The sequence below is a fragment of the Lontra canadensis genome, unplaced genomic scaffold (genome assembly GCF_010015895.1).
Source record: "Lontra canadensis isolate GAN:19392208 unplaced genomic scaffold, GSC_riverotter_1.0 scaffold184, whole genome shotgun sequence".
In the NCBI taxonomy this organism is placed as follows: domain Eukaryota; kingdom Metazoa; phylum Chordata; class Mammalia; order Carnivora; family Mustelidae; genus Lontra; species Lontra canadensis.
The window spans coordinates 1,080,117-1,105,906 of NW_022631178.1; the positions used below are offsets into that span (position 1 = coordinate 1,080,117).

Here is a 25,790-nt window from a genome sequence, read left to right on the forward strand (position 1 = left end):
GTCTACTTGTGATCTCTCTCTGTCAAATCAATAAATAAAATCTTAAAAAAAAAAAAAAACAAAAACAAAGGAATTGAGATCAGAGTTCAGACCTCAGGCCACCTCACAGTTCCAAAGGAAAGGGTTTCCCCCACGCGGAGGTGTGCTTAGGTCAAGACCCCACAGGAGGGAGAGAGAAGGGTCTGCGGAGACCTGAAGGCTGCCTTATTAACGAACCCCCCCTCGTTAACTCAGGGGGTAGGGGGGACCTGAGGCCAAGGGGCATGGAGGGGGGCTGTCTAGTCTCTTACGTTGGAGCCTGTATCGGGCATCCTAAGGGCAACCTCACCGGGTCCACCCTCACGAGCCTTCAGGCAGCCCAGCCTCTCTGATGGGGAGGAGTCCCAGGAGCTCAGATTCTGAAGCGGGTGCAGTTCCTGGCTGAGCCCAGTCCAAGCTCCCAGTCCCTTGATGTGAGCATCCCCGAAGCCCTGCCCATGTGGGCCATTGTCAGCCCCAGCTGGAGGCGGCCTGCCCAACCACAGAGCAGAAGAAACCACACTCAGTGGGCCTACTAAGGTCAAGGCCAAGCCCCGGCCCCCCTGGGGCCTCAGGTTCCTGGCCGGTACTATGAGACTCTGTCAGCAGCCCAAGGAGCTCCAGACAGGTCTAGAAGCTTCGAGCACAGCTACCCAGAACTCCGTTACAACCTCATGCTTCAAAGTGAGCACACGGGGCCGAGAGTTCGGCCCACTGAGCCCCAGCCAAGTTACCTAAGGCTTCGGAGAGGGGACCTTCCTGGGATCTAGTCCCCTGCCCTGCCCTGCTTTGGAGGGCCAGGACCTCAGAGGGCCTCTCGGAACTGGAGAAGCTCCCCAAAAAAATGTTTTACAAGCTACAGGGCGTTCCCGGGGCGCTGCCCACCGACCCGTGGGAGCACATTGGAAGGCTTAGGGTAAGTGGCACCAAGAGGTCAGGAAGGGCCGTGGGGCGCCCTGGACGCACCTTCTAATTCTCAGGAGATTTATCTGGATGGAAGCCAAGGAGCGGTTCCCTTGAGGGTCTGCGCCTGGTAAGCACGCATTTGGTAAACAAAATTAACTAGGCTATTTTTGCCAAATACCCCTTCCCATACCCACACCTGACCGCAGCCCACTTAGGCCCCACGCCCCCCAGGACCTGCCCAGCCGGAAGAGAGCGCTGCCCTACCCCCCGCTCTGGCGTCCTGCCACTCTCTGACCGCCCGCTTCTGGGACAGGCTTCCAGCACGCCGGACAGCAGGCGGGCTTCCCCAGCCCCACAAGGGAAAGCCAAAGCCCCACCGTCCAGGGCCACGGCCCCCTGAGCGCAGGAGCCCACATGGGGCTGGCCGAGAGTTGCTGTGCAGACCACGAGGGGCTGAGTGGGCCACAGACAGGGCAGCGCTGCCTCCCGAGTCCTGGGCAGCCGCCTCCAATCCCTCCCAACCTCCCCTCGGCCAAGCGACACCCTATCCTGGGCCCCTTCTGGGAGTCTGCGCCCACCGCACCGCAGCTCCAGAAAACACGGAGCACCCCCCTACAGAGGCACGTGGGGTTAACAAGACAGCCGAGCACAGAGGCCCCACTGGGGGAGGCCCCCGCGCCCCATCATAAACCCCAGGAGGCGCTCAGGCCCGCCTTCAAGATCGTCCTGCCCCCAGTCTGCCCATTCCGCAGATAAGGAGGCTGGGTCTCGGAGCCGGGCTGCTCCCTAGGCTTCAGGCAGCTGGCGAGAGGGCTGACCCCAAAGCCTCGGTCCTCCCCGCCCGGAAAGCAGTCCTGCCGCTGCTAGCCGACCTCGTCTGCCTTCTAAAGGGCTGGCTGTCGCCCCAGCCCTCCTCCTACGCTGCCCAAGGTCCAAGGATGATAAGGACAGCAGCACAGCGGTCCCACCCGGGCTTCGAGCCCTGATAAGACCCCAGCGGAACTCTCCTCCAACCCGGGCGCAGCCAGAGCCTGGGGACCCTGCACGGGGGCAGCAGGGCACAGGGAGGAGACCGTCCCCACAGCCCTTGAGATAAGCAGAACGCCAGGGCTAGTTAGCAGAGAGACTGAAGCCACCCAGACTCCAGAAGCTGCAGAGGGGGCAGAGACCGCACAAGGAGAAGGAGGGATCCCCTGGTAAGGCCACAGTAGTAGAAAGGACACTGGCCACCCGCCATCCCTGGCGTGGCTAGGATGCAGGCAGGGCCAACTGGGGCTCATTTTGGGCTTTTCTGGCCAGCCCCCAAAAGGGGCCAGAGCAGCACCCCCTAGGTCCGCAGAGGGGCTCACATCACTACTCCTCTCTGGGCCCAGAGTCTCTGTTCCTGATGACCTTCCTACCCACCCCAGGGTAGGATGCCCTCACCCCCCCACTCCTGGACATCCCAGTGCCCACCGGACAGGGCAGGAGCCTGAAGCCGGGGATCAAAGTACCTGGCCATCCACCCGTCATTCTGGAGCAGACCGAGGAGTTCTGGGGCCACCTGGGGCACCCCGACATCTAGGAAGAAAAGAGCGACAGCCAACAGAAGGGGTGCTCAAGAGGGCACACAAGGGGGCCCCTGCTATGTGCCTGATGAGGAGGCTGGTCTGCGCCAAGGGGAGCAGGGCCTGGGGTCCACCTCTGCCTCCAGGGCAGGCTAACGATGCTGGACGGCTCCACACACCAGCTCAAAGCTCCGAGCCCCGGACAGCCTCCCCTCGCTGCCCTCCCCCACAATCCAGCCCCCCACCACTGCCGGAAGCAAGTGCAAGGGCTCCAGGGGAAAGAAAAGAAAGAGGGCCCCAGCCAGCCCTGAGACCACCACCTGACTGGGCTCTCTCTGGCCATCACAGAACACACACAAGGGAGCCCCCCCCGCCCGCCCCTCGAGGCCTGATCCCGGGAGGACCAGAAGGAGAGTGGCCTGGAGGCAGCCAAGGCCCGTCGCTGAGCCTGCTGGCAGGGAACCGTGAGGGACCTCGGCTGCGCTGCAAAACCACAGGGAAGCCTCGAGGGCAGGACGAAATCACAAAGAGCACTCGGGGCAAGCAGTGAGCAGTGCGCAGCCTCCCACACGCGGCCAGAGGGTGCCTGCCCTCTGCTGCCCTCATCACCAGCCCATGAGGGCCACCAAGTCGCTGGCACGGTCCCGACACAGAGAACATCGAGGGTTCTCTCGTGCTGGCCCTAGTACGCTTCCAAGTCCGCAAATGTGGTGGCGGGTGGGAGTCCCGGGGGTGACCTTCCCCCACAACGGAGGCCTAGGAACACCGCAGCATCTTCAGGGTGAAGTGCGGGGTGGCGAGAAGGAAAGCCACACCTCTCGCTGCCGGTCGTGGACCGCGGAGCCGAGACGGGGGGAGCCAGATGTCCCCTAAGAAAGAGCCTGCGCGGGACGCCTGGGTGGCTCAGTTGGTTAAGCAGCTGCCTTCGGCTCGGGTCGTGATCCCGGTGTCCTGGGATCGAGTCCCGCATCGGGCTCCTTGCTCAGCGGGGAGCCTGCTTCTCCCTCTGCCTCTGCCCGCCTCTCTGCCTGCTTGTGCTCTCTGTCTCTCTCTCTCTCTAGCAAATAAATAAAATCTTAAAAAAAAAAAAAAAAAAAAAAGAAAGAGCCTGCGCTCCAAGGCCACACGCGAGCATCGGTGCCTTTTATCACTTGACCCACACGTAGGTGCTGGGGGGTGGGGGGATGAGGGCAGGCTTTCCAGGTGGGCCAGCGATCACACAGGACCAGATTCCTGCCCGGAGCCCGATGCCCTCTGTCTCAGCAACTCCTCCGGGCAGCCCTCCAGGATCCTCCCTGCAGAATGGGTGGGACAACGTGGCTCAGACAAGCCTGTGCTCTTCCGCAGGTACCCAGCACAATGCTGGGGAACGGCTGCATGGCGAGGGAGGCCCCAGGGCTTTCCGGTCCTCCAGAAAAGGCCTCCGGGAACAGTATACCCCCATCCTTGCTCTTTGAGGGTCCCCTGGCCCACTGTGCTAGAGAAGAGGACCCAGATCTCTCGGGACAAACAACTGTTTTGTGTGCCCATTACCTGGGAGGGGACGGATCTGGCCTCTAGGACACACAGGGACAAGAATGACCAGGATGCACCTGGAGTGAATGTAGTCCCGTGGCACTCAGACACGCCATCCCTGTCCCCTTCCTGGGCCTTGCCCCCTCCTTGTCCAGCCGCTCCACACGCTGACTGCCTGGCTCCCCTCCACACCCAGGCCGCAAGTGAGCTGCCCGGTTTGTGGAGTGAGTGAGCGAGTGAGTGAAGGAAATCCTGACCGCGGGCCCGGGGGCGCCGTGCCTCGAGAGCACCCACGCCCCTGGACACAGGCCCCTGTGGTGGCCGGAGGACACAGTCCCTGTGGCACAGACAGCCCCCCCGCAGCCACACAGGAAAGCCAATGGGCCCTAAGCACAGCCCTCAATCACCGTCTCTGGGCTGGACTGGGGAGGACTGGGGTGGACTGGCCGGACCACAGCAGCCTCCAGGACCATCAGGAGTCAGTGATCCCTGCCGGAGCCGCTGGGAGTGACAGCAATGCAAGAGAGCAACGACCCCCCCTTCCCTCCCACCCTCAGTCCCTCCACACCACACAACAGCACATTCCAGGCCTTCCACTGCCCTGTCTCCTAGCCCCAATCTCCTAGATTATCATCCCCGTTCCTGCTTCCAGCCACCAGGCAAACTTCTACTCATCCTTCAAAGCCCAGCTCAGGAATCACTTGCTGGGGGACACTTGCCTGATGTCTGCAAATCCCAGGGCCCACGGTGCTCCCTCCTGGACCCCGGGCCGTATCTGCGCTGGGGAACACCCACCCTAGGCTCCCAGAATGCCCCCCCAACCCGCGCCGGCCCACAGGTACACGATGAATTCAGACACACCCAGAAGACGCCGGGGCCCAGAGGCACCTGCGCGGGAACACGGGTCCAGGCCAAGCCGCGGCTTGTGCAACGGCTAAGCCCCACCCTCAGGGTGCCCGGGTTCTGGGCCCCCAGCAGCTGCCCACCCCATTTTCCTCCAGCAAACGAAAGCCACGAGTGGGAGGCAGCTTCCCCGGGCCTGCCCCTGGCCAGCCTGCCGTGGCCCGGCCCTCCGCACGGCCATTACCAGAAAACCTCTAGCTAGAAGCCGCCAGACCACAGGCCCCCAGATGGCAAGCACGCACACCCGGTCCCCCAAAAGGCACCGGCCAAGCACAGCACAGACTCCGGAAGGCACAGCTCACCGAGGAGCGGAGCTGGGAGACCCTCCACAACCCCTGGCCTGCAGTCCACCCTGAGGGCTCCCGGCCTCAGTGGCCCGGGCACCTATTCCCGCTCTTGGCTTCCTTCCTGGCACCCGGCTCTTGCTGTGCATCAGACCACACCGCCCGGCCTCCCCACTGCACCGGCCGGCAGAGAGTGGAGGACTCGCGCAGGCCCGCCTTGGTGGCACCAAGCGTGGCTCTGTAAAGCGGACCCAGGGTGCAGAGGGAGCGAGGGGACGACGAAGCAGGCAAGAACGTTCCCACGACACTGTCTGCCCACGGAGCGCCCAAGTCATTACCCGCTTCACAGAAAGGCCAACGGAGGCACAGGCGGAGATGCTGGCGGGGGGGGGGGGGGGACCGCCCCTACTGCCCCCCAGGACAGGCTCTTTGCACAACAGAAAGCGAAGCCAGACCGCCTTCCCTTGGGGCTGCACTGCCGTGCCCCGGCTGCAGCGAAGCAGCCTGTTCCTGTCCTCGGAGCCCCTGGAGAACTCAGGGTGGGGCACGCTCAAGCACCACGCGCAGCCCCTGCTCCCCCGAACCCCCGCAGGCTGTGCCTGCCACCCCTGCCCAGCCAGGCGCAGAGCAGGCTCCGCGGCTCACCTGGCAGCACAGCCGCTCCAGGCCCGAAAACAACCTGCGGGTATGGGGGAGGGGCGCTCGGGGCGCCGTGGGGGCTGAGCAGCAACCCCAGCCCCCACCCACCCTGTGCCAGGAGCAGCCTCCCCAGACAGTGCCCAGCGTCCCCTGGGGGCAGGACCGCACGGGGAGCCCCACTGCTCTGCTAGCGCGGAGCAAAAACACTTTAAAACCCCAAAGCAGCTGTACTGCGCGGCTCCTCCCAGGTCAGGGGAAGAGGGCAGCTTGCAGAGGTCTCAGGCTGTCCGGAGGGGCTGCCAGCGGCAGGATGCCAGGGGCAGAGGCCCAGGGTGGCCTCTCACCTCCGAAAACAGAATCCAACAAAACGCACAAAAGCCGCAAGGCCTCTTCCGTGGGGCGGGGCGGGATGGGGGGGTGCCGCCTGCAGCTGCGGGGTCTGCCGCGGGCGACTCACAAAGCCCCCTCCTCCGACTGTTCAGGACCGCCGAGGTTTTTAAAAGGAACATTACTCCGAGTCAGACGTTGCTCCGAGTGGTGAGGAAAAGGGCCCCGAACAGAGAACGCGGGGGCTTCGCCCGCTGGGACTGCTGGGAGCGCAGCGGCCGCAAGGCCCGGGGTAAGTGCATCCAGGGCTCTGGGAAGCCCAGGACCTCGCCTCTGAGCCCAGCCGCGCCGACAGCCACCCGACAACAGAACCACCACCACCACCACCAGCTGAAGCGTCTCCTCGGGGAGGCCTGCAAGGCTGGGTACCTGGGGGCCGCCGCATCTTGGGAGGGGCGGGGGGGGGGGACGCTTAAAAAGAAAGTCAGGTGGCCTCGCGAGAAACAGCGGATGACCAAGAGACACCGGGCGATGCCAGAACGCCCGCTGCTGTCACGACCCGGGCAGGGGAGGCTGCTCCGTGCTTTCCGGCCCGGGACACACACTCCCACCCCCACGCCCACACCCGCGCACACACCCACGCCCATACCCCCCCACCCCCCACCCAGAGCGCGACTGGCCCCCATGGCCAGTTTCCACTCTTCCCCCAGCCAGCTTCAGAGCCCCCGGCCCAGACGAAGCCGGAAGCCCAGTGGGTCAGGCTCCAGGCCACGCTGCCCCGGCTAGCAAAGGCACTGCAGGCTCCTTGCACACCCTGGCCAGGCCTCCAGACACAAAAGGCGATGCTGCCCTCTGCGCGGTTTCCTCTCAGGATCCGATCTTTCTCAGTTCAGGGAAGACAAGTCCCCCCGGCCTTCCCTTGTGCCGAGGAAGCGCCGGACGCAGGAGGGCGCCCTTCCCTCCCCTCTCCGAAGACACCAGCACGTGCTGCTGGGAAGTCGCCCCCATGAAACCCGCTGGCACGCAGCCCCCAGAAGGAGCAGCTGACAGGTGGCGGGGCCAGGGGGCCTGCCCAGCGCCGTCGTCCCCTGGGGGCTGCCTGTGACCACGGCTGTGCCCCTCCAGCTCCAAGTCAGCCCACAGAGGAAACACTTCCCGCCCTCTGCGGAGAAGCACTCCTTTCCCGCTCCGTCCCTCCTCGGCCTGACTTCTCTCCACACCATAAAGGGCCCTACCAGGGGAGGGCTGTCCCCCCACACACGGCCCTGACCACACCTGCCTTCCAGCCTGTCCTCAGGTACTCCAGTCCTGCAGCTCTGTCCTTTCCAGGCTCGCTGTTCCCGGCCAGCCCGAGGGCCAAGCGCCGAGCCTGACACAGAGGGGGCCCCCGCTGTGCGGGAGGGACACACAGGTGCTGGGCAGCGGGGACTGGAGGAAGGTGATGAGTGTGGCAAGGGCCTGACTCCCCAGACTCAATCCCATCCCCCACTTACCAGCCATGCGCACCCAGGAGAGTGGCTCCCCATCTCTGGGCCTCAGTTTCCTCATCTGTAAAATGGGGACAATCATCCCTACTATTGAGAGTTCTAAAGAGCCTGCCAGAGTGTGCACTGCCACAACTGGGCAATGCCACACCCGAGCTTGGAGGTGGGAGTCCTGAAGCCCACACCGGGTGGGTGGGCAGTGGGGCTGGGTCTGCAGGGCCAGAAGCAACAGGATCCCCCTGCCCAGCCTCCTCACAGGACTCAGACTCTGCTGAAAGGCTCAGGTGCCCACTGGCCCAAAACCAGAGGTGCCGGGCCTCACAGGGACCCCCACAGCCCACCTGCAGGCAGCTCCCACCCAGCACCTTAGCAGCTCTGGAGCTTAAAAATGAGTCCAAGCAAACCTGGCCCAGCCCACCCTTGCCAGAGCACCTCTGCTTGGACCACGCACACCTGGACTGCTGCAGCCTCTTCCCGCTGGAAAGAAACTTGTCAAAATCTGGAGCAGGGGAAGCTGAAAGGCAGGGAAAGGATGAGGCACCCACTCTCCCCTGGCCTCTTCAGAAGGCAGCAACCCCATTAGCACACCACAGAGAAAGAAACAGAGGGTCCAAGAGGTCCCACAGCAAGAAAGAGGCTGAGCCGAGATCTGACCCTGCCCCTTGCAGGGGAGGCGGCGTCCTGTCTGAAACAGGCCTTCCCCTGCCCTTCCTTTCCTGCAAAGGAAAATGAAGACCTCCTGGGGAAAGGGGCAGGCGGCGGCATCTTTCCCCACGGCAAGTGGGGCACACATCGCCAAACGGGTTCCCTTTGAGAAACCAACTGGCCACCTGTGAGGCAGAAAGAAACGTAAAGCAACTTACCGTGGGAAGAACACATGAGGCGAGAAATCACACCCCAGAGTTCAGGCGGCTGGAAGGCAACTCGAGGACCTGGGGCCAGGTCGAAAGTCAGAGGCATGGGGGTGTGGTCCTGCCCTCTCCCAACGCTTAGTAAACCGTGAGGAACCCAGAAATCAGGGGACTCTTTGCAAAGCGCTACGCACAATGCCAACAGGTAAGTACACGGACCAAAGACCCTCACCGGGCGAGCTGGGCGCCAACTCCTTCATGCTCCCCGCACCGCCCACCGGCCCCCGCTGGAGCCGGGAGTAGCAGGAGCAGATTCCACGGTACCAGTGGGCACGGGTGTGTTTTCTCCTCAACAGCAGGCTCCTGGCGGCCACACTCGAAGGTCACGCCGCTCTGCACGCCCCGTGCCCGGCACAGGTGTGGGACCAAGGAGCGCTTGCATCTGGCTGCCTGCAGGCACGGCAGCTGCCAGGGGGCGGAGCAAATTTCCGTGACAAATTACAAAATCCTACTTTTCCTTTCCTGACAAAGTGGAAAACTAGGCCTGTTATCTGACTGCAGCCAGTGTGCCCCTCATTCGAAGAAGGTGCCGCAGCAATCATTTCTCACGGTGAAAAACACAGACGAAATTTGACACAGACGGTGCGAGGAGATCGGGGTCTGACATAAAGGGGGAGCCAGTCCTGAAGGACAGAGGTCACCGGTGGGAGCCTGGATTTCCCTCAGAAACAACGACAGCACTTCATCCTTTCTCCGAGCCTTTCCCTGCGACGCCCCTTTCCTACAGTCTCAGCTCAAACCCCACCCGCCCTACAAGAAGCCTGCCTGAGTCCTCCCCGCTTTCACCAAGCCCTGCCACGACAAGGACAATCACCGCGGTGATGCGACGTGCAGTCCACCGACAGCTCCGCGCCACCGAAAGCAGGTAATTCCTGGAAGCCTCCTCCCCGTCCCGTCCCAGTCCCCGGGCTTTCACTTACTCCCCGTCCAGTCGCGCCGGACACACAGTAGGGGCTCCCAAGACCCTCCTAACGGCACTACTGGCGACACCAGTGGCCACTCCCGGAGGCGCGGAGGCGGAGAGCAGCGCAGCCACAGACCGGCGCGGCCGCAAGCCCCTGGCGCTGGGGGAGCCTGGGCGCGAGAAGAGGCAGGAGCCCAGGGCCCGCCGACCGGTGCCGGCCGCGCTCGGCGTTCGGCCTGCATTAGCTCACTGCACACCCGCGACAGCTCCAGGAGGGCATGCCCCTGGCCGGCTGAACCGCCTGCTCCCGGAAGCGGAGGCTCGCCGACATCCCGCGCCGTGCACCCGGCCCGGCGGTGGGTGGTCCCGGGCCCGGCTCGGGAGCCGACCGACGCCCACCGGTGTGCGGAGAGCGGCCTGGGCCGAGAACCGGGCGCCGGGAGAGCGCCGGCGGCACAGTCTAGGCTGGGCCGGGGAGCCGAGCCCCGCTCGGGCATTACCTGCTGCGGGGAGTGCCGCTCCGCCGCCGACAAGCGCGCCGGGGCCCCGGGCCCCGCGGTGCCGGAAGTGGCAGTAAGGCCGCCGGCAGGGCCCCCCAGGCGCCCCAGCCCAGTAGGGGCAGTCGATGGCCCGGAAGAAGCCGGTGGAGCGTAGCATGGTCCGTCCCGAAGCGGGACCCCGGCCCGGAGCCGCCCGGGCCCCCGGGCCGCTCACTGGCGCCGCGGTCGCCGCCGCCCGCGCCTCCCGGACCCCGCGGCCGCCATCTTGCTCCGAGGCCCCCGCAGGCCCCCGGGACGCCGCCGCAAGGGACCTCGGGAGCGGCTGCCCGCGGCGCGCCTGATCAGAGACGCGGGCCCTCGAGGGACAGCGGCGCGGCGCGGACGCGCGGGCTGGGACAGACGTCCGCGGGAGGACGTGCAGAGGACGCGGGCGGCCCGGCCTGCAGCCTCCCGGAGCGTCGCCGGCGCCGCCGCCCGGCCCTCCGAGGCGGCGGCACAGCCATCTTGAGCCCGAGGCCCCGACGGCGCCCGAGCTGTCCACCGCGCGCCTGATCGGGGGAAAAAGAAAAAAAATCCCTCAGGACCCCGCAGTCAGTCCCTTGCTTTTAATTGGCGTTTTCGTAGCGCGTTGCCCTGAAGTGCCCCCTGCTGGACGAGGCGAGTCTTGCGGGCGCGACTTCCCGGGACCCCGGAACCCGCCCGAGTCACCCCTAAACGCACCTGCTCGTGGGCAGCGCGACGCCCAGCCCCACGGGGCCCCTCTGGGCGCCTGCTGCCCGCCGGGGCCCGCCCGGGGCGCCACGCTGGAGCCCGCCAACGGGGGCCCGGGTGGGACGGGGGAGGCTCACGGCCTGAGGGCGGGGCAGGCCAGCGTCTCACCGACAAGTGGGGAGACTGGGGCGCTGCCGGGCCCCGCGATAGCGCCGGCCACGCTGGGTCTCCGGGCCGTGAGTCCGAGCTGCGGGATCCGGGGTTACTTAAAACACAGCGTCGTCGGGCCGAGCCTTGCGTGTCGGCGGGACTCCGCGCTGGGGCGGCCGCTCTGGAAGGCGGCGTGGCGGGTCCCCACAAGTGCCGGGTGCGGCCGCCGCACGAGCCAGCGGCCCCTTCTGCGTGCGCGGCCGAGGGGGAGGAAAGCGGGCACCTGAGGAGAGACCCGCACGCCCCTTCCCGCAGCCGCAGGACTCACCGGAGCGGCCGCTGGGACAGCCCACGTCTGCCGCCAGAAGAGTGGACACCATGCGGCATGTCCACGCAACGGAGTGTCACTGCCCAGACGGAGGAAGAAAGGAGGGACCCCGAGGACACGGGTCAGCTAGAGCGGCCAGACCCAGAAGGACCGTCCCGCAGGACCCCACTCCCAGGAGGGCCACAGAGGAGTCCCCTCCACGCAGACGGAGAGGAGGGGGTGGGGGCAGGGGCTGGGGTGGGGAGTCTGTGCTTCGTGGGGACAGAGTCCCCGCGTGGGAGGATGGAAGGTTCTGGAGCCGGAGGGTGGGGATGGTCACAGGACAGGGTGAGTGTGCTTCACGCCGCTGTGCGCTTAGAAATGGTTAAAAATGCAACCTTTTATGTTATGTATTTTTACCACAATCACAAATTAATTAAGTTTGGCAGGAGGGCCGGTGAGATGGGGAGGGTCAGAGATGACTCTGCAGACGACACAATCTAATTTTGTTTTTCAGATTTTATTTATTTATTTGACAGAGACGCACTGAGAGAGGGAGCTTGGAGGGAGAACCCGGCTTCCCGCTGAGCAGGGAGTCCGAGGCGGGGCTCGATCCCAGCACCCTGGGGGGGGACCAGGACCTGAGCCGAAGGCAGACAATCCGCTGACTGAGCCACCCAGGCGCCCCACGTGGGACTCTTTCCGGAGCAGGTGTCCAGGCGGGAGACAGCTGGAGGCTGTGCATGTGAGGGTCCTGGTCGTGCACACCAGGAGGGGACTGGGAGCCGCAGAGGGCCAGAAGCCGTGAAGGATTTCTCCCCTTGACAGTCCCCTGTTCCTGGGGGTGTCCCACCACCGCAGCCTCCCACACCTCCCCGGGCGCCCACAGTGTCAGTGTCGGGGCAGAACAGCCCGAGGATCTAGGGGTCAGAACCCAGCCGGACACAGAATCTGCAACACGTATCTGTAAAGCAGGTCAATGCAAAAGAGTGACGGTGCCCTCAGTTCGGGGGGTGGGGTGTGTGTGCACAAACCTGGATTTCATGCGCCCACCTGGGGTAAGACTTTAGTGATGAAAACAAGAAATGGAGGCGGGGGCAGATGGGAGGCGTCTCCAACAGGGCGCCCGGGTGGGCTCTCCCCTCTGTTTTAGTCCACTTGGTGGATTTTTTCCTTTATTTAGGGGAAAGTCCCATTAACAGAGCCAATCATTTTATTTTCTTAAGATTTTGTTTTTAAGTAATCTCTGCACCCCCGGTGGGGCTTGAACCCATGACCTTGAGATCAAGAGTCACATGCTCCACTGACTGAGCCACCCAGGCGCCACCAGAGAGCGCCCGTGATTGATTACTTAATATTATCAATAATTATCAATTATTCATAATTATTTTGGAAGTGAAAATTCAGGGGCATTTTTGTACATGCACTGTTCTGCGCAGCCGTCACCTCTACGTAACTCCAGGATATTCTGAAGCCAACCCCGTGCCCATCAGCAGTCATCCTTCCCCTCCCCGGGCCCCCGTCCCCCAGGAGCCCCCTTCCTGTCCGTGGAGGAGCCCAGTCTGGGCGTGTCACACACATGGACTCACGCCCCCCCACCCCGTGGCCTCCTGTGTCTGGTTCCCTCCCTGTGCGTCGTGGGCTCGGGTTCCATCCCCGGGGGCAGCGCGTGGGTGCCTCGCTCCTGGTTACAGCTGAGTGCAGGCGTGTGTCGGTTTCATGTGTCCATTGCGTGTGCTGGTTTCACGTGTCTGGCCGTGGGTGGGAGGGCGTCTGTGCCTCCTGCACTGTGCAGCTCTGGACACACAAGTGGTTGCTTTCCGTGTGTGTGTTTGAGCCCCAGGGTTTTGAGTAGGAGTTTTTCAAATGATGTGAATGTGTCAGTTGCCCATGTTTAAAACATGGGGAGATACACTCCCAACTGCCCACCACAGCCGCCGGATGAACAGCTGGCCACCCCGGGTCCGGCAGCTGCTGATGGCCCCCTCCCAGCCTCCTGCTGTCCTCACCTCAGCCACCGGGCCCCTCACACGGGGATCCGTCGACACCTGTCATCACCAAGAACAGAAAGGCGGGCCCCCGAGAGTGGCCCGACAAGGTGTGTGAAGTAAAGCTCACCTAGTCTCCATCCGCACTCACGGGCGGGCCTTGGACCTCCATTTAGCAAATATTCACCAAGTGCCCATTACGTGCCAGACACAGCGCTAGAAGCACCAGTGAACAGTGGAAAGATCCCCCTGGTGGAGGTGGTGCTCCAGGTGTGGGACACAGACAAGACGACACAAGGAAAGGAGACAGCACGATCCAAGTGCTGGGTGAGGGCGAGGCGTGCATCTGAGAAGAGGTGGTTCATGTAGTCCTCTGGGGACGGTGGGAGTTGAGCGGTTCTGAAGAAGATAAAGCGGGGAAAGGGCATTCCAGGCAGCAATCACAGCCCGTGCAAAGGCCCTGGGGGTAGCACTGGGTTGGCCTGTTGGAGGAAGAGAGAGGAGGTCCACGCGGCTGCAGCAGGGTAGGCAAGGGGGAGAGGGAGGAGTGCAGGGCAGGGAGGGGATGGGGGCAGGTTGTGCAGGGCCCTGGAGACATCCGGTGAAGACTTGGGAGGAGCCCCAGAGGCTGTAAGTGGAGAGTGGGACGTGAGGCAGGTGCTCATGGGCGCCCTCTGATGGCCACCAAGAGGGGACACATCAGACTGGGGTCGGCGGGGGAAGGGGGCAGGAAGGAGACCAGGGTAGAGGGGCCTGCCGCGGTCCAGGTGGCCAATGATGGGGTGGAAGTGGGCCCACGTTGGATGTGCTTTGAAGTTAGAACTCCAGGGAGGTTTCTGGATGGAATGGATGTGGTTAGAGACACTCAAGGTCAAGGATTTTGGCTTGCACCTGGAAAGATGGAGAGGCTGGTGCCTGAAGGGGAGGTGGGACTGGGCAGCCTGGCGGTGGGAATTGGCACTTTGAGGGTCCGGAGTTGAGATCCGACTGGCGTGGGACCAGGGAGTGTCGTCGGCACATAAGGGCATGTGAGCGTACAAGGAGCTTAAGGAGGGGGGCCTGAGCCCAGAGTGGAGGATATCCAAGGGGGTCAGGGATCCCCGAGGCCACATGACCAGGAAGCGTCCAGAAGGCCGCAGGGGACATCTTTGAGCTGTGCAGAGCACATGGGATGGTGTCCCAAGAGAGGCAGGAGGGGCTGCGTGTGTGGACCCCGAGTTCCAGGGACTCTGCCCAAAGGGGCAGAAAAGCCAGGTGGAGTAGAAGGGGGGCAGTGGGACCGGGGTCCAAGGAGCAATGCCTGCGGGCCTGCGGGACAGAAGCCAGTAAAAAGGGGACAACGCGAAGCAGGGGTTTAGGGGGATGCAACAGGGAGGCCGTCCTTGAGGAAGGGCGAGGGACCCCTGTCCAGCGCCGCCGCAGGGCCAGGACCCCGGGGCAATGCCAGGAACGGCCACCAGATGGCGAGGCCTTCGCCTTCCCGGGAAGGACTCAGGGAAGGCCCTGGGGAGGGTCTGCGCGCCCCCGCCGGAGCCACACCCGCCCTCGGGGCCCTGCAGACCGCGGGGATCTGGGCGTCTATTCCCCAGGAAAGGGCTGCACGACCCTCATCAGCTTCCCGGGGCCGCTGAGTCCTCCTCCCCAAGAGGCTCCCCAGCCCTGTGCCCTCCAATCCGGAGCGGGCGGACGGCAGGCGTGCGATACGTGAGCAGACCCTCCGGGCGCGCGAGCCGGGCGCGGCACCGACGGCGGTGGAAGCAGCGGGGTCCGGGGACCCTCTCGGGACCAGCGCTGTCACGCCCACCAGCAGCCCCACGGGCAGGGGCTCCCCCAGCTCCCGGAGCCGGAAAGGGGCGGGCGCTGGGCGCCCCCGGGCGCCATGTCACCGCGCCTCGGTTGCCGGGTAACGGAGCGGGAAGGAGGGGGGCGCAGCCGCGCGACGCGGGGGTGAGGCGGGGCAGCGGCCCCCGCCCCAGGCCTTAGGGAGCGTTATCTCGTGTCCCAGCCAGTGGGCTTTCCAGGGTCCCCAGCGGGAGGCTGGGGGACACAGGCGCTCAGCTGGCCGGCTGAAGGCCAGGGGTGGGAAAAACCACACGGGCACAAGAGTCGGGGTTAAAAAAGGGTTTGTTTAATTAAATACAAGGAAGAGGCCAGGCAGGACAGGGGAAGGGGGGCGCCCCCTGAAAGCACAAGTCCCTGGGGGGCCCTCCCCCCTTGAGATGCCACAGCTAAGTGGCTGGAACCAGGTCCCAGTGACCTCCAGCTCCTTGGGGGAGGAGGGCCACAGGTCTCTCCAGGCCCCTGGACACTGGACAGGGGCCAGGGATGAGTCCCCGGCTTCCCGGGCCCTCAGACCCACAGCCCACCTTCTGTGGGGAGGCACCAGCCAGGGGTGGGACAACCAAGAGGATGTCCATAGACACAGGGGAAAATGGGACCCCAGCCTGCCCCACAGACTAAGGCATCTCACCAACACTGCTAGAGAGGAGGGTTTAGGGTACAGATGGACCAGCCCAGCAGGGATCCACCCAGAGACCGGGCAAGACGACCCTTCCCAGTCCAGCTCCAAAAGGGCTTCCCTGGCCTCCTCCCCAGGACCCCCAGCACCCATCCCTGGATCCTGCCAGGCCGGGTCTGGTCCACACCGACGCCATCCAAACCCCCAGCCCCCTAAAGGGGAGACAGAAAGGTTCTGGAACACACGCAGGTACCACAAACCTCCTGCAGCAAACAGTGGGACGCAGGACCTTTCAGGGTCTTGGGACAGGGAGCCTGGGCACTCTCCCATTGTAGGGTGGGGGTCCTCAGTCCCTGTCCAAAATGAAACCCAACCCAAGCTGTGGTGGGAATGCACCAGGAGAGGACGCAGCACTTACCCCTCCCTACCCTAAGTTCAGATCAAGCAGACCTTCCCCCCCACCCCCCCCCCCGCCCCCCGCAGGACAGCGGACCACCCACAGGGCCCAGGTCAGGAAAGGGATTGGTGCCTGAAAAAATATTCTACCCGGTCCAAAAAAACGAGCTATCCCATGGGGTGCAGGGGTCAGCCCTCATGCTTCCCGCCCTCACAGGGGGACCCCAGCCTCTGGTCCAGAGGCCACGCGACCGGGGCTACCCGCCAGGAAGAAGGGCCAGTGGCAGGACGGGGCGGGACCCCACACCTCCACCTGCAGGGAACAGGGGCTTTATGCTCGATGCTGTCATGGTCCCGAACAGGAGGGAATGATTGTCACACCATGCTGTGGAAGGCCAAAGTCGGGGACTGGACTCTGACAGAAGCAGTCCTCACTCACACGCGCACACACCCACCCAGAGGGGGACAGCTCCCCGCCCCCCTCCTTCCCACCAGCGGAGACAGAGGAAAATAAATAAGGAGGCATTTGCCCCAGCCGCAGCCGTGTTACCCCCTCCCCTCCATGTGAGTCAAATGCTCTTTGGAAGAACCCGTTTCTCTCCCTCCCCACCCCAGTCTTAGGAGCAAATCCTGGACCCTACTGCCTTCCCCCCCTCCCCCCCGCCCCCACTGCCAGGGAGCTGGGTGGCAGGGCAGAACCTGTGGACACCTGAGATTGAGTACCCGGAAGGGGGTGGCTGGGGCCACGCCCCAATTCCCTGAACATCTCCAATGGCTTTCAGAGGGGTGAGGGGCCCCGGGCGCGGTGGGGGCAGGGGTGCCGCGGTAACCCCTGGTTCATCTAAGGCTCTTTGCACACATCATCCCAACCTGGAGAGGGGGGCTGGGGAGGGCAGCGTCCAAGCACCGGTTAGGTGCACCTTTCCTGGACCGCTCACCAGCCCCCCACCCCCCAGACTCACCCTCTCCTAAGCAGGAAGGTGGTGAAGGGGGGAGGGGAGCGCCTGCTGGCCGCCCACCAGGGGTTCCTGTGTAACACGTGGGAAGAGAATTATCCGACATGGCTATTTACAGACGCGGGCCGCAGCCACGGCTCCCGAGGGCCACACCCACCCCGGCCGGCGTCGGGGACGGGGGCTGTCGGTCCGTGGCCCGCCCCTGGCTGTGGACAGCAGGCGTTTTGCTGGTGCTCCGTGCCCAGGCCCAGCAGGGGTGCGGCAGGGCGGGCTGGAGAGGGCCCTACAGGCCGGAGGGGGCCGGGCTGGGCGCGGGGCTGGGCGCGGGGCTGCCGGCCAGGCTGCAGGGCAGCGAGTCGCTGGGCGAGGTGCTGCGGGCGCCCGGGCGCCGGAGCAGTTCCGGGCGGAAGCCAGGGTGGCGGCGCGCGTGCTTGGTCAGGTGGTCGCTGCGGGTGAAGCGCTTGGAGCAGAGCGGGCAGGGGAAGCGCTTCTCGCCGGTGTGCGTCCGGTGGTGGCGGGCCAGCTCGTCGGAGCGCGCGAACTTCTTGTCGCAGCCCGGCCAGTCGCAGGCAAAGGGGCGTTCGCCTGGGCAGAGGGGGCAGAGGACAGACGGCGGCGGTCAGCGTGGGGGTGGGGGGACACGGCAGGTGGGGCCCTCGTGGCAGGCCCCGCGCGGTCCGGGCCGTGTGCCTCCCCGCCCCCCGCCGCAGCCGCCCGCGGGTTCTGGAGGCTGGACTCTGGGGGGGACGTAAAGAAAACCCCCACTCATTTCACGAAGCCCCTAAGGAACTCTCCTGCCCTTTGTTCCCCAGGACCCTGTAGTAATTCCACGAGCAGTTTCGGTGGGTGCGAAGCAGAACCGGGGAGGCCGAGCTCTGCCAGGCCCGCCCCGCCGCACCACCGCCTGGGGACAGATCTGCGCCCGCCCCCGGGGCACGCCGTGCTCGGCAGGGGCTGCTCTCTCCGCCAGTGGGTCCCGCCCCACCTCCGCTCTCCTCCTCCTGCTCGCGACCCCCAGTAACCCTCTCCTTTTGAAAATGACCACTCGGGGCGCCAAGTCGGGGGCTGGGGGGATGGCGTCTGGGAGAGTTCCCATGCCCGGCCCACCCACTGACTCTTGTGGCCTCTCAAGAGGTAGCGGGCCATGTGGAGGGACCACAGCGCCACCTGCAGCCCCAGAGCCCAGGGTGGGGAAGGGCACAAGGCCCCGGCAGAGAGGGCCCCTGGCAGGTCACCGCGCTGCCGGGAAGGGGAGGGCTTGGAGGCGGTGGCCACCGGCCTTACCCCGCCCCCGCGGAACCGACGGGGAGGGGAGGCGAGGGGAGGGCCGCCACCAGGCAACTTCCTCCGCAGACCCCTCCCACCTCCCAGGCTGGCCTCGCCCATCCTGCCCCGACCAGCCGCAGCCAGCCCCAAGGGCCTGTTGCCACCCATCCCTCCTGCCTACGGTGTCGGCCCCCCTTCGGTTAAGCCCAATCCGCAGCGAGCGTTGTCAGCATCTCCCCATCCCACAGGGGAGTCCCCCTGGACCCCCGCCACGCCCCAGGCCGAGGGGGCCCTGAGGGACCCGGAGCTTGCGCCCTTGCACCGGGTACCTGGAGGCCGGACTCCCCAGCAGTTGTTTCGCAGGAGTTTTGGAGGGTGTGTGGTGCGGGTATGGACAGAATGTGGGCACGTGAGCCGTGACGCCCACACCCCTCTGTGACACCCTTTGTGGCAGGATGGAGCTCCAGGTGCAAAGGCAGAGGGCTGGACTCTGGGTGGCCACCGCAGGGTCAGGCCCAGGCTGGGCACTGTGGTGACTCAGGGAACACACCAGAAGGGGGTGCCTGGCCCGGGGTCTGAGAAAGGCCCCCAAACAGGGCAGATGGTGGCCGAGGGCAGAGGAAACCGGGAGCGAGCAGGAAGCTGTGGGGGGAGCAGGGCGGGGATTCTCAGCGTGTGCCAGGGACATCCCAGCTCTGAAAGCCAAGGGACTGTCCTTAGGTAGGAGACAGGAGAGGCAGGGAGGGTGCTGCTGCCATCACCCATGGCCCAGGGGAGAACTAAACCCTCCCCTCCCCCACCCCTTCTTCCAGGCCGCCCCCAAGACCAAAGGAGGCGGTGGGGTCCAGCAAGTCCCCCCATGAAGATCTGTGGGTTTCTCCCAGCAGTGGGAGGGCATGTTCCAGAAGGCGGTGAATCCAGGTGTGCTAGTCACCTACCACGGGGGGAAGAGGGGGCGTTACACATCTGTACCCAAGACCTCGCGGACTGCAAACTTCTGGGGCTGCACTCCTCCCCGGGACGATCCCAAAGGCAGGGGGAGGGACCTCGGCAAGGCCATCCTCTACAGAACCCCGGGGGGGGGGGGTGCTCAAAACAGCCCGGGAAAGGACCCCGGACCCACCCGGGTGGTGGAAGTGCTGGGACCTGACAGTCCCCCAGGGCTGCAGTCTGCGGGAGGGGAGTCGGGTTTCGGGGGCGGGGCTGCTGGCTCTAGGCCAGTCCTGGTGCCCGGGGGAGCCCCCTCCGAGGGGCATGCAGTCCTGTCGCCATCTTGCAGAGCGCAGGCGGGGAAAAGCAGAAGGGAAGGGGGGGCCATCCCGCTGCTGGCGCGCCCCGCAGTTGGCTCACTTCCCCATTTCGGGCGGGCGGCGGGACTGGCACCCGCCTCCCCTCAGTTCCACTTTGCAACGAGCAGGTTGCAAGAGCCGTGCCAGCGCGCACTGGGGCAGGACGCGTGCAGCCGCCGGGAACACAGCTGCCGCACGTAGCTTGGTGGCGGCAGGGCCATCCGCAGCCCAGCCGGCGGCCTCGCTCACGTGGTCCCCGCTCCCGCTAGGGCGGAGGCGGTGGGGCTGGGGTCGACTCGCCGGCTGGACGCCTGCCAGCCCCGCCCCACACCCAATTGCTGGGGAACTCACGTGCACACGTGGGTGGCGGGACCGGGTGCGCAGGCTTCCCGCCCCCACAACGTCAGGCGAATGCCTGCAAGATACCAGGCCCTGTCACCCTCCCACAGTCCACTAGCCAGGGCGGGGAGGGGGGTGCACTTAGGAGACTCAGAGCCAGCGGGGGCCGCAGGTGCCACCTCCCGCTGCCCCAGAGCAGACTGGAACCTGGGCTGGAGGAGATGCGGTGGGCGGGGCCCTGTGGACACGACCTTTTGACTTGGGCTGGGGTGACCTGGGGACAGTTGCAGTCACCACAGTGCCATGCTGGCTCAGAAAAAATGGAGGCCAAGAGGTCCTGGAGACCTGATAAAGAGGCAACCGGGAAGGTGGTACCGGAGCCAAGCAGCACCGCTTGGCCTGCCTGGCCTTCCTGGACAGGGCCAAGGACCCAGCTCCTACAACTAACCTTCGCCATGACCTTCTGAGCTCATCCCTCGGGTAGGGAGGGAGCTGTGTCCGGCAGCTGACCCTTGCACAAATGCCCACCTACCCAGCACACACAGTGGGGATGGGCCAGGTGGGAGAGAATTTCTGGAGAGCTCCAGAGGGCTGGGCTGCAGCAGGCAGCAGGGAGCACACCAGGGGCTTCCTGAAGCCCCCACCCCCACCCCGGGATTCCAGAAAGAACCCAAAGAACAGCTGTGGAGGTGCAGCAGAAGGGGGGCACTGATGGGGAGGTCTGGAGAGCAGGGCCTGGGGTCCGCCTCCAGCAAGCTCCTAGGATGGCTGTAGAGAGTCCCCCTGCGTAATCTCCTCACCCAAAGTGGGGCACGAACTCAAACCCTGAGATCAAGAGTCACATGCCCCAATGAGCAACCGGCCAGGCGCCCCCTGGGCCCTGCCCCCCAAACACAAGACTTACCACCTACCCACCCCCACATCCCCACTCCTCCTGTAGGTTTCCCCCTTTCAATCATAGTGTGGTTGCCACCAAAGGTGGAGACAGGCCATCTCCATCCCTGGCCTGCTTGGTAACTGGTAGGAAATCCCATCAGTAACCCCTTCAGAATATCTCCAGAACCCATACTGACTGTGCACCCAGCTCTTGCCTGGACTGGTGCAGTAGCACATCAGCTTGGGGCTGAGCCACCTAGTCTGTGCTCTGCCTTTCAACTCCCAGAACTACTACTCCCTGACCCAAGATCAAATCCAAAAAGGTTTACCTTGACCCCTCACCCTCCCTCGACTTCTTCAGTCCTCACACACCGTGTTCTGGCTGTCTAGACTCCCCTGTCACTCTGCCCCTTCTGTGTGTACCATCACACCTAAGATCGGCCTCTCCTTACCCCAGGGGTGCACTCCACTGTCCCCTTTCTTGGCTTCTCCCAGGTGTGAGACCTGCCCCTTCACCTGACTGCCAAGTGGAGGGCACAGGCCTGGCCCACCGTGGGCACTCCATGCATCTGTGTGGAGCTCGGGGGCCAGAGGGCCAAGCTCGGGTGCAGCAGCGGCTGACGGGGTGTTCGCCATCTTGTCCGCCCCCCACGCCTCCAACCAAGGCACTACAGCTGCTGCAGCCCCTCACCCCTCCTTCCTCCCTGCAGACCCACATGGCACGGCTCGCTTCCCACCCAGACAGGCCTCTTTGGCCCAGGAGGTGAGCAGTAACAGCTCCCACAGCCCCCCCAGCATGTGTGGTCGGGAGACCCACTGTTCTGGGACGGCACTGGGCGGAGGTTTAAGTCAGGGCGGCCCCTTCAGAGGGAGGCCGGCTTCTCACACTGGTATCACGTACCAGCTCCCGGGCCATCTGGGCGACCTTTATCAGGGAGCCTGGGTGGGGGGCGGTTATCGCCCCCTGCAATGTTGGGGGCCCTCCCCCACTCCCCAGTTCCAGCTGCTCTCTGCATGTGTGGAGGAGGGAGCTAGGGGGAGCTCCCCGGCCACTTCCCCCACCGTAAGCCGCCAGTCTCCCGAGCCCCACCTGTCCTCAAAGGCACTCTGCCCAGGGGAGGTGGGTAGGGGAGTAGGGTCTGCTGTCCACTCGGCCCCTGGAGGATGGTGGCTACTTCCCCTCTGGGCCTCAGTGTCCCCATCTGCCTCTGCCCTGGGGGCCTCTTCAGCCAAGAATACCACCACCCCCACCCTGCCCCCTCCTTGGGCTACTCAGCATAACTGGGGTCCACCCCGGCCACCTCTGACTCTCCAAGTCCAGGCGCTTCTCACCTGCACCCGGTCTGTGGGCTGGCCCACCCCTCTCGCTCCCAGGCGGGCAGCCTGCCCTCCTCAACCCCTCTCCCGGGACCCTAATCCCAGCTCCGTAAACGGATTTTCCTCTGCAAAGCCGGGCCTGCCTTCCTGGACACTCTCCATCCCCTGCCCTTGGGATTAAACCAGAAGCCTTCACCTGCCCTGACCCTCCCCACCTCACACCTCCTGCCCCAGGGCCCCTGTCCCCATGCCCTGCAGCCAGGAGACATCCTGCTCCTGGGACACACCCCTTTCTGCCCCACAGGACCCCAAGGTATCAGCAGAGAGACCTCTTCCTGCATGGCTGTGGCCACTACCCCCCTCCCCAAGGGTCCAGGGTGTCAGGGCACAGGGACGGGGAGGGCCCCACAGAACCGCACGTGCTCAACGCTCACCTACCATTCCTGACTTGAGACAGGGTTTTAGAGTAAAACAGGGGATCTCACCTGGGAGTGATCCTGCAACTACCCCAGGGGATACGAGTTTCTGTCATCGAGTGGGTGAGGCCAGGGATCCTGCTGAGACCCCCCAGGGTGCCCTGGACAAGCACCCAGAGTGGTGTCTGTGGCCCCCTGGGGATCCAGCCTTGGCCGAGAAGCTCCACTCCCCGGTCTGAGCTCCCTCTTGCTGGGGGGGGCCTGAGAATCCAGCAGGAGCAGAGCTTGCGCCCGCGTGGAACCGGGGACTCTGGGGCAGGGGAACGGTCCGGATATGGAGGTTGGGAGAGCAAGGAGTAGACAGCCAGCCTCTCCTCCCGCCTCCGCCCCCTCGCTCCTCTCGCTCTCCGTATCCATAGCAACGGCGTCAACTTCTCTTGAAGCTTCCAAAGTCCTTCCCCACCCCACGTAGGAGAGAGAGCTCGAAGCCGGGGCTGCAGGCCAGACCCAGGGGACCACAGGACAGCCCTGCCCCTGCCGCTGGGTGGCCCTCCCCGGCCTCCACGCCTCCTGTGCCAAGCGGAGCAGGGACACTGGACTCTGGCCAGGCTCCTGCCCGGGCCCTCAGTCTGTTCCTCTGTGGAATGGGGCTGGATCCGGACTGGGATTCTCCTTACAGAAAGAGAGTGGTCCTCGGGCAAGGCAGGGGAGGACAGGCTTCTCTCCCAGGGGACGGCCCCACTGACTTCTAGTTACTGCTCCTCATCACATGGGTCCCCAAGCCCACTCCTGGCCACAGGCAACACCAAGCTAGCCGGGGGACACCCAGGGCCAGCATGACTTCCCCTCCCCCAAGCCAGGCGTTAACAGCAGCGCCCCCCTCGACTAGGAGCCAAAAAAGCTCACAGGCCCTTATGCAACCACGAAGCCAGGGTTCTTGGGGTGGGGGGGGGGACACGACTCCGTGAATGAGCAGTCTCGGGCACACAGGTGACGGAAACCTCAGAAACCAGAACAGCAAGGGTCCCTGAGTCAGGCTTTCCCAACCTCAGGAGCAGACAGCGTGCCCAGGAGCCGTACCCTCTGGGCTCCCACGCCGCACTGTAAGGAGGGCTTTGAGACAGGACCACTCCCATGGGGGCTAAGGATTTGTGAAGGATGGCGTCCTGCCCGCCCCCCACCCACTACTTACCCCCTCCACTGGGACACTCGCCACACCCCTGCTGGGCCTCGGGAACCTAGAGTTCTCATTTACAACAAGGATAGCAATACTGACATCCTGGCCCAGCAAGGAGTCCCCCGACTTTGAGGCGACCACCACTGACTGCTTGGGGCCTCTGAGCTTCTGGTCGAAGGACTCCAGGCCGTTCTGAAGTTGTCTCTTGGGACCTGTGCTGGGAGGTGGCTTGGCCACTGCCTCCCACTGACCCAGAAGCTGGACAGGGCCCAGAAAATAAAATAAATCAAATCAGTACCCTGGGGTGGGGGGGAGTTCCAAAAGGCTCTTGGCGCCTCACCATCCAACAACGGGACAGGGGTAGGAGCGCAAGAGTGGGAAAAATGGGGTCCCTCTCCAGACAGTCTCTCCATGTCAACATCCTGGCTGCCCAGACAGGCCAACTCACTTAGGATGAGCCAGGGCCCTCCTCAGACCCCAGCTCCACATCCAGAGAGGAATGTCCCCTCTGGTCCCCAGAGAGGCACCTCTCCATCTTCAGGGACCCCCAGACCTCACTGCCTCAATGTGTGGTTAACACCCAGCGGCTGCTAGGCAAGTGGGGTGTCTCCAGGAGTCAATGCAGACCCTGCCCGTTGGCCCGGTGGCCCTGGTATCTGTCCTGTGCTCATAAGCGGGTCAGAGCCTCCAGGTACCCATGGGCAGGGATGGGGACTGCAAAGGAGATGGGGAGCGCCAAAAGCAGGAAGGAGAGCACCAGGCATCTGAGGTCCCACAAGGAGCCTGTGGCTGCCCCGCACCCCAACCCCACCATACCACAGGGCCAGCCCTGCTTTCCTGTGTCCTCTCCACAAGGGGAGTGTGTCCACAGCGCCCTGGCTGCACCAGACCCCCCCCAGAGACCCTGAAAAGGCGGAATTCCACGCACCCTTTACACGGGTGAAAACACTGAACCCCAGGATAGGTCATGGGCTAGAAAGAAGCAGAGCCGGAATCCAAGTGCGTTCTCACGCCAGTACCCAGATGCCCCCCTTCCCCCAGGGCAGGAGGACCCCCGCTCAATACTCAAGCCCAGGCCAGCTTCCAACACCCACCTTCCCCGACCCCCAACCCAAACTCCCAGCTTGGACAAGCGCATTCTCGGGGTGGAGGGTGGGGGACCCCAGGGGGACAAGGGAGACGGTGAAAAGGTGATGAGTGTGACGCTCCCTCAGATTCCCCCAGCTGTCCCCTCACTGTCAGGTGGGAAGCGAGAGGTGACAAGTGTCACTGACCCCTCACCCCATCCCTGCCACCTAACGCGTAACACGCGTGAGGACCTGACGCCCTCGAGGTTCCCCCTCTCAAATCCGCCCCCCACTCCCGCATCCAGACTCAGGCCTCAACCCGCGCTCTCAGCAACCCCCGCCGCCTTATTAAAACTCACGAGGGGGGAAAATAAACGTGTGGGGCGCCCCCCCACCCCGGCCCCCACGCCAGCTGCTCTACTGCCCTCTGGGGTGATTCGTCGCTGCCACCTCCCTCTCTACAGATAGGGAAACCGAGGCAAAGAACGGGAAGACAGGACAGCCAGAGCAGCATGCTCCAGCCACGGCATCCACACCCCAGACGCGAACGCGAAAGGAAATAGAGGGGAACCGGGCCGACGGGGGAGGGGATGGTCCGGGAGCCCCGATTCCGCCCACGGACCCCGTCGCGCCGCGCGCCCCGCGAGCCCCTGCAGCGGCCACGCTCTCGCCCGCCAACCGCGCGCCGCCCGACCGCGTGGCCGCCACGCCCCCTGCGCGCGCCCCACCCACCGAGGCCCCGCCCTCCCGGCCGGCGCGGCGGCGGCGGCGGCAGCAGCAGCCGCCCGGGCGCGCCCCCCTCCCCGCCCCCCACGCGCCACGCAGTTTTGGGGGTCCCGGAGGGGGAAGGGGCGCAGGAGACCGCGCGCGCGGGCCGGGACGACAGGGCTCACCTGTGTGCGTCCGCAGGTGCGACTTGAGGTGTGAGGACTTGTAGTACGCCTTGGCGCAGCCTGGGAAGGGACAGCGGTGGCTCTTGGCGGCGGCGGGCGCGGCGCCGGGGGCGCGGCCAGAGGACGGGGACGAGGCGGCCGAGGAGGAGGAGGCGGGCGAGGCGCCCCCCGGGGCGGCGCCGGGCCCGCTGCGCAGGTCGGCCAGGATGCTGGCGGCCAGCAGGTGGGGCGCGGCGGCGGCGGCGG

At 64.9% G+C, this 25,790-nt stretch overlaps 2 protein-coding genes across 2 annotated transcripts in view; both read right to left on the reverse strand.

Annotated features, from left to right (window-relative positions):
• Nucleotides 1-10,213, reverse strand: part of REXO1 (RNA exonuclease 1 homolog) — a 24,019-nt gene extending 13,806 nt beyond the window's left edge. Inside the window, 1 exon segment of the mRNA XM_032847086.1 lies at nt 9,939-10,213. Within this exon segment, the coding sequence (XP_032702977.1) occupies nt 9,939-10,095 (157 nt within the window). The 5' untranslated portion in view covers nt 10,096-10,213.
• A 6,685-nt stretch (nt 10,214-16,898) lies between these two features.
• Nucleotides 16,899-25,790, reverse strand: part of KLF16 (Kruppel like factor 16) — a 9,598-nt gene continuing 706 nt past the window's right edge. Inside the window, exons 2-3 of the mRNA XM_032847096.1 lie at nt 25,545-25,788; nt 16,899-17,489 (exon numbers count right to left, since the gene is read on the reverse strand). Of these exons, the coding sequence (XP_032702987.1) occupies nt 17,188-17,489; nt 25,545-25,788 (546 nt within the window). The 3' untranslated portion in view covers nt 16,899-17,187. The remainder of the gene's footprint in view (nt 17,490-25,544; nt 25,789-25,790) is intronic.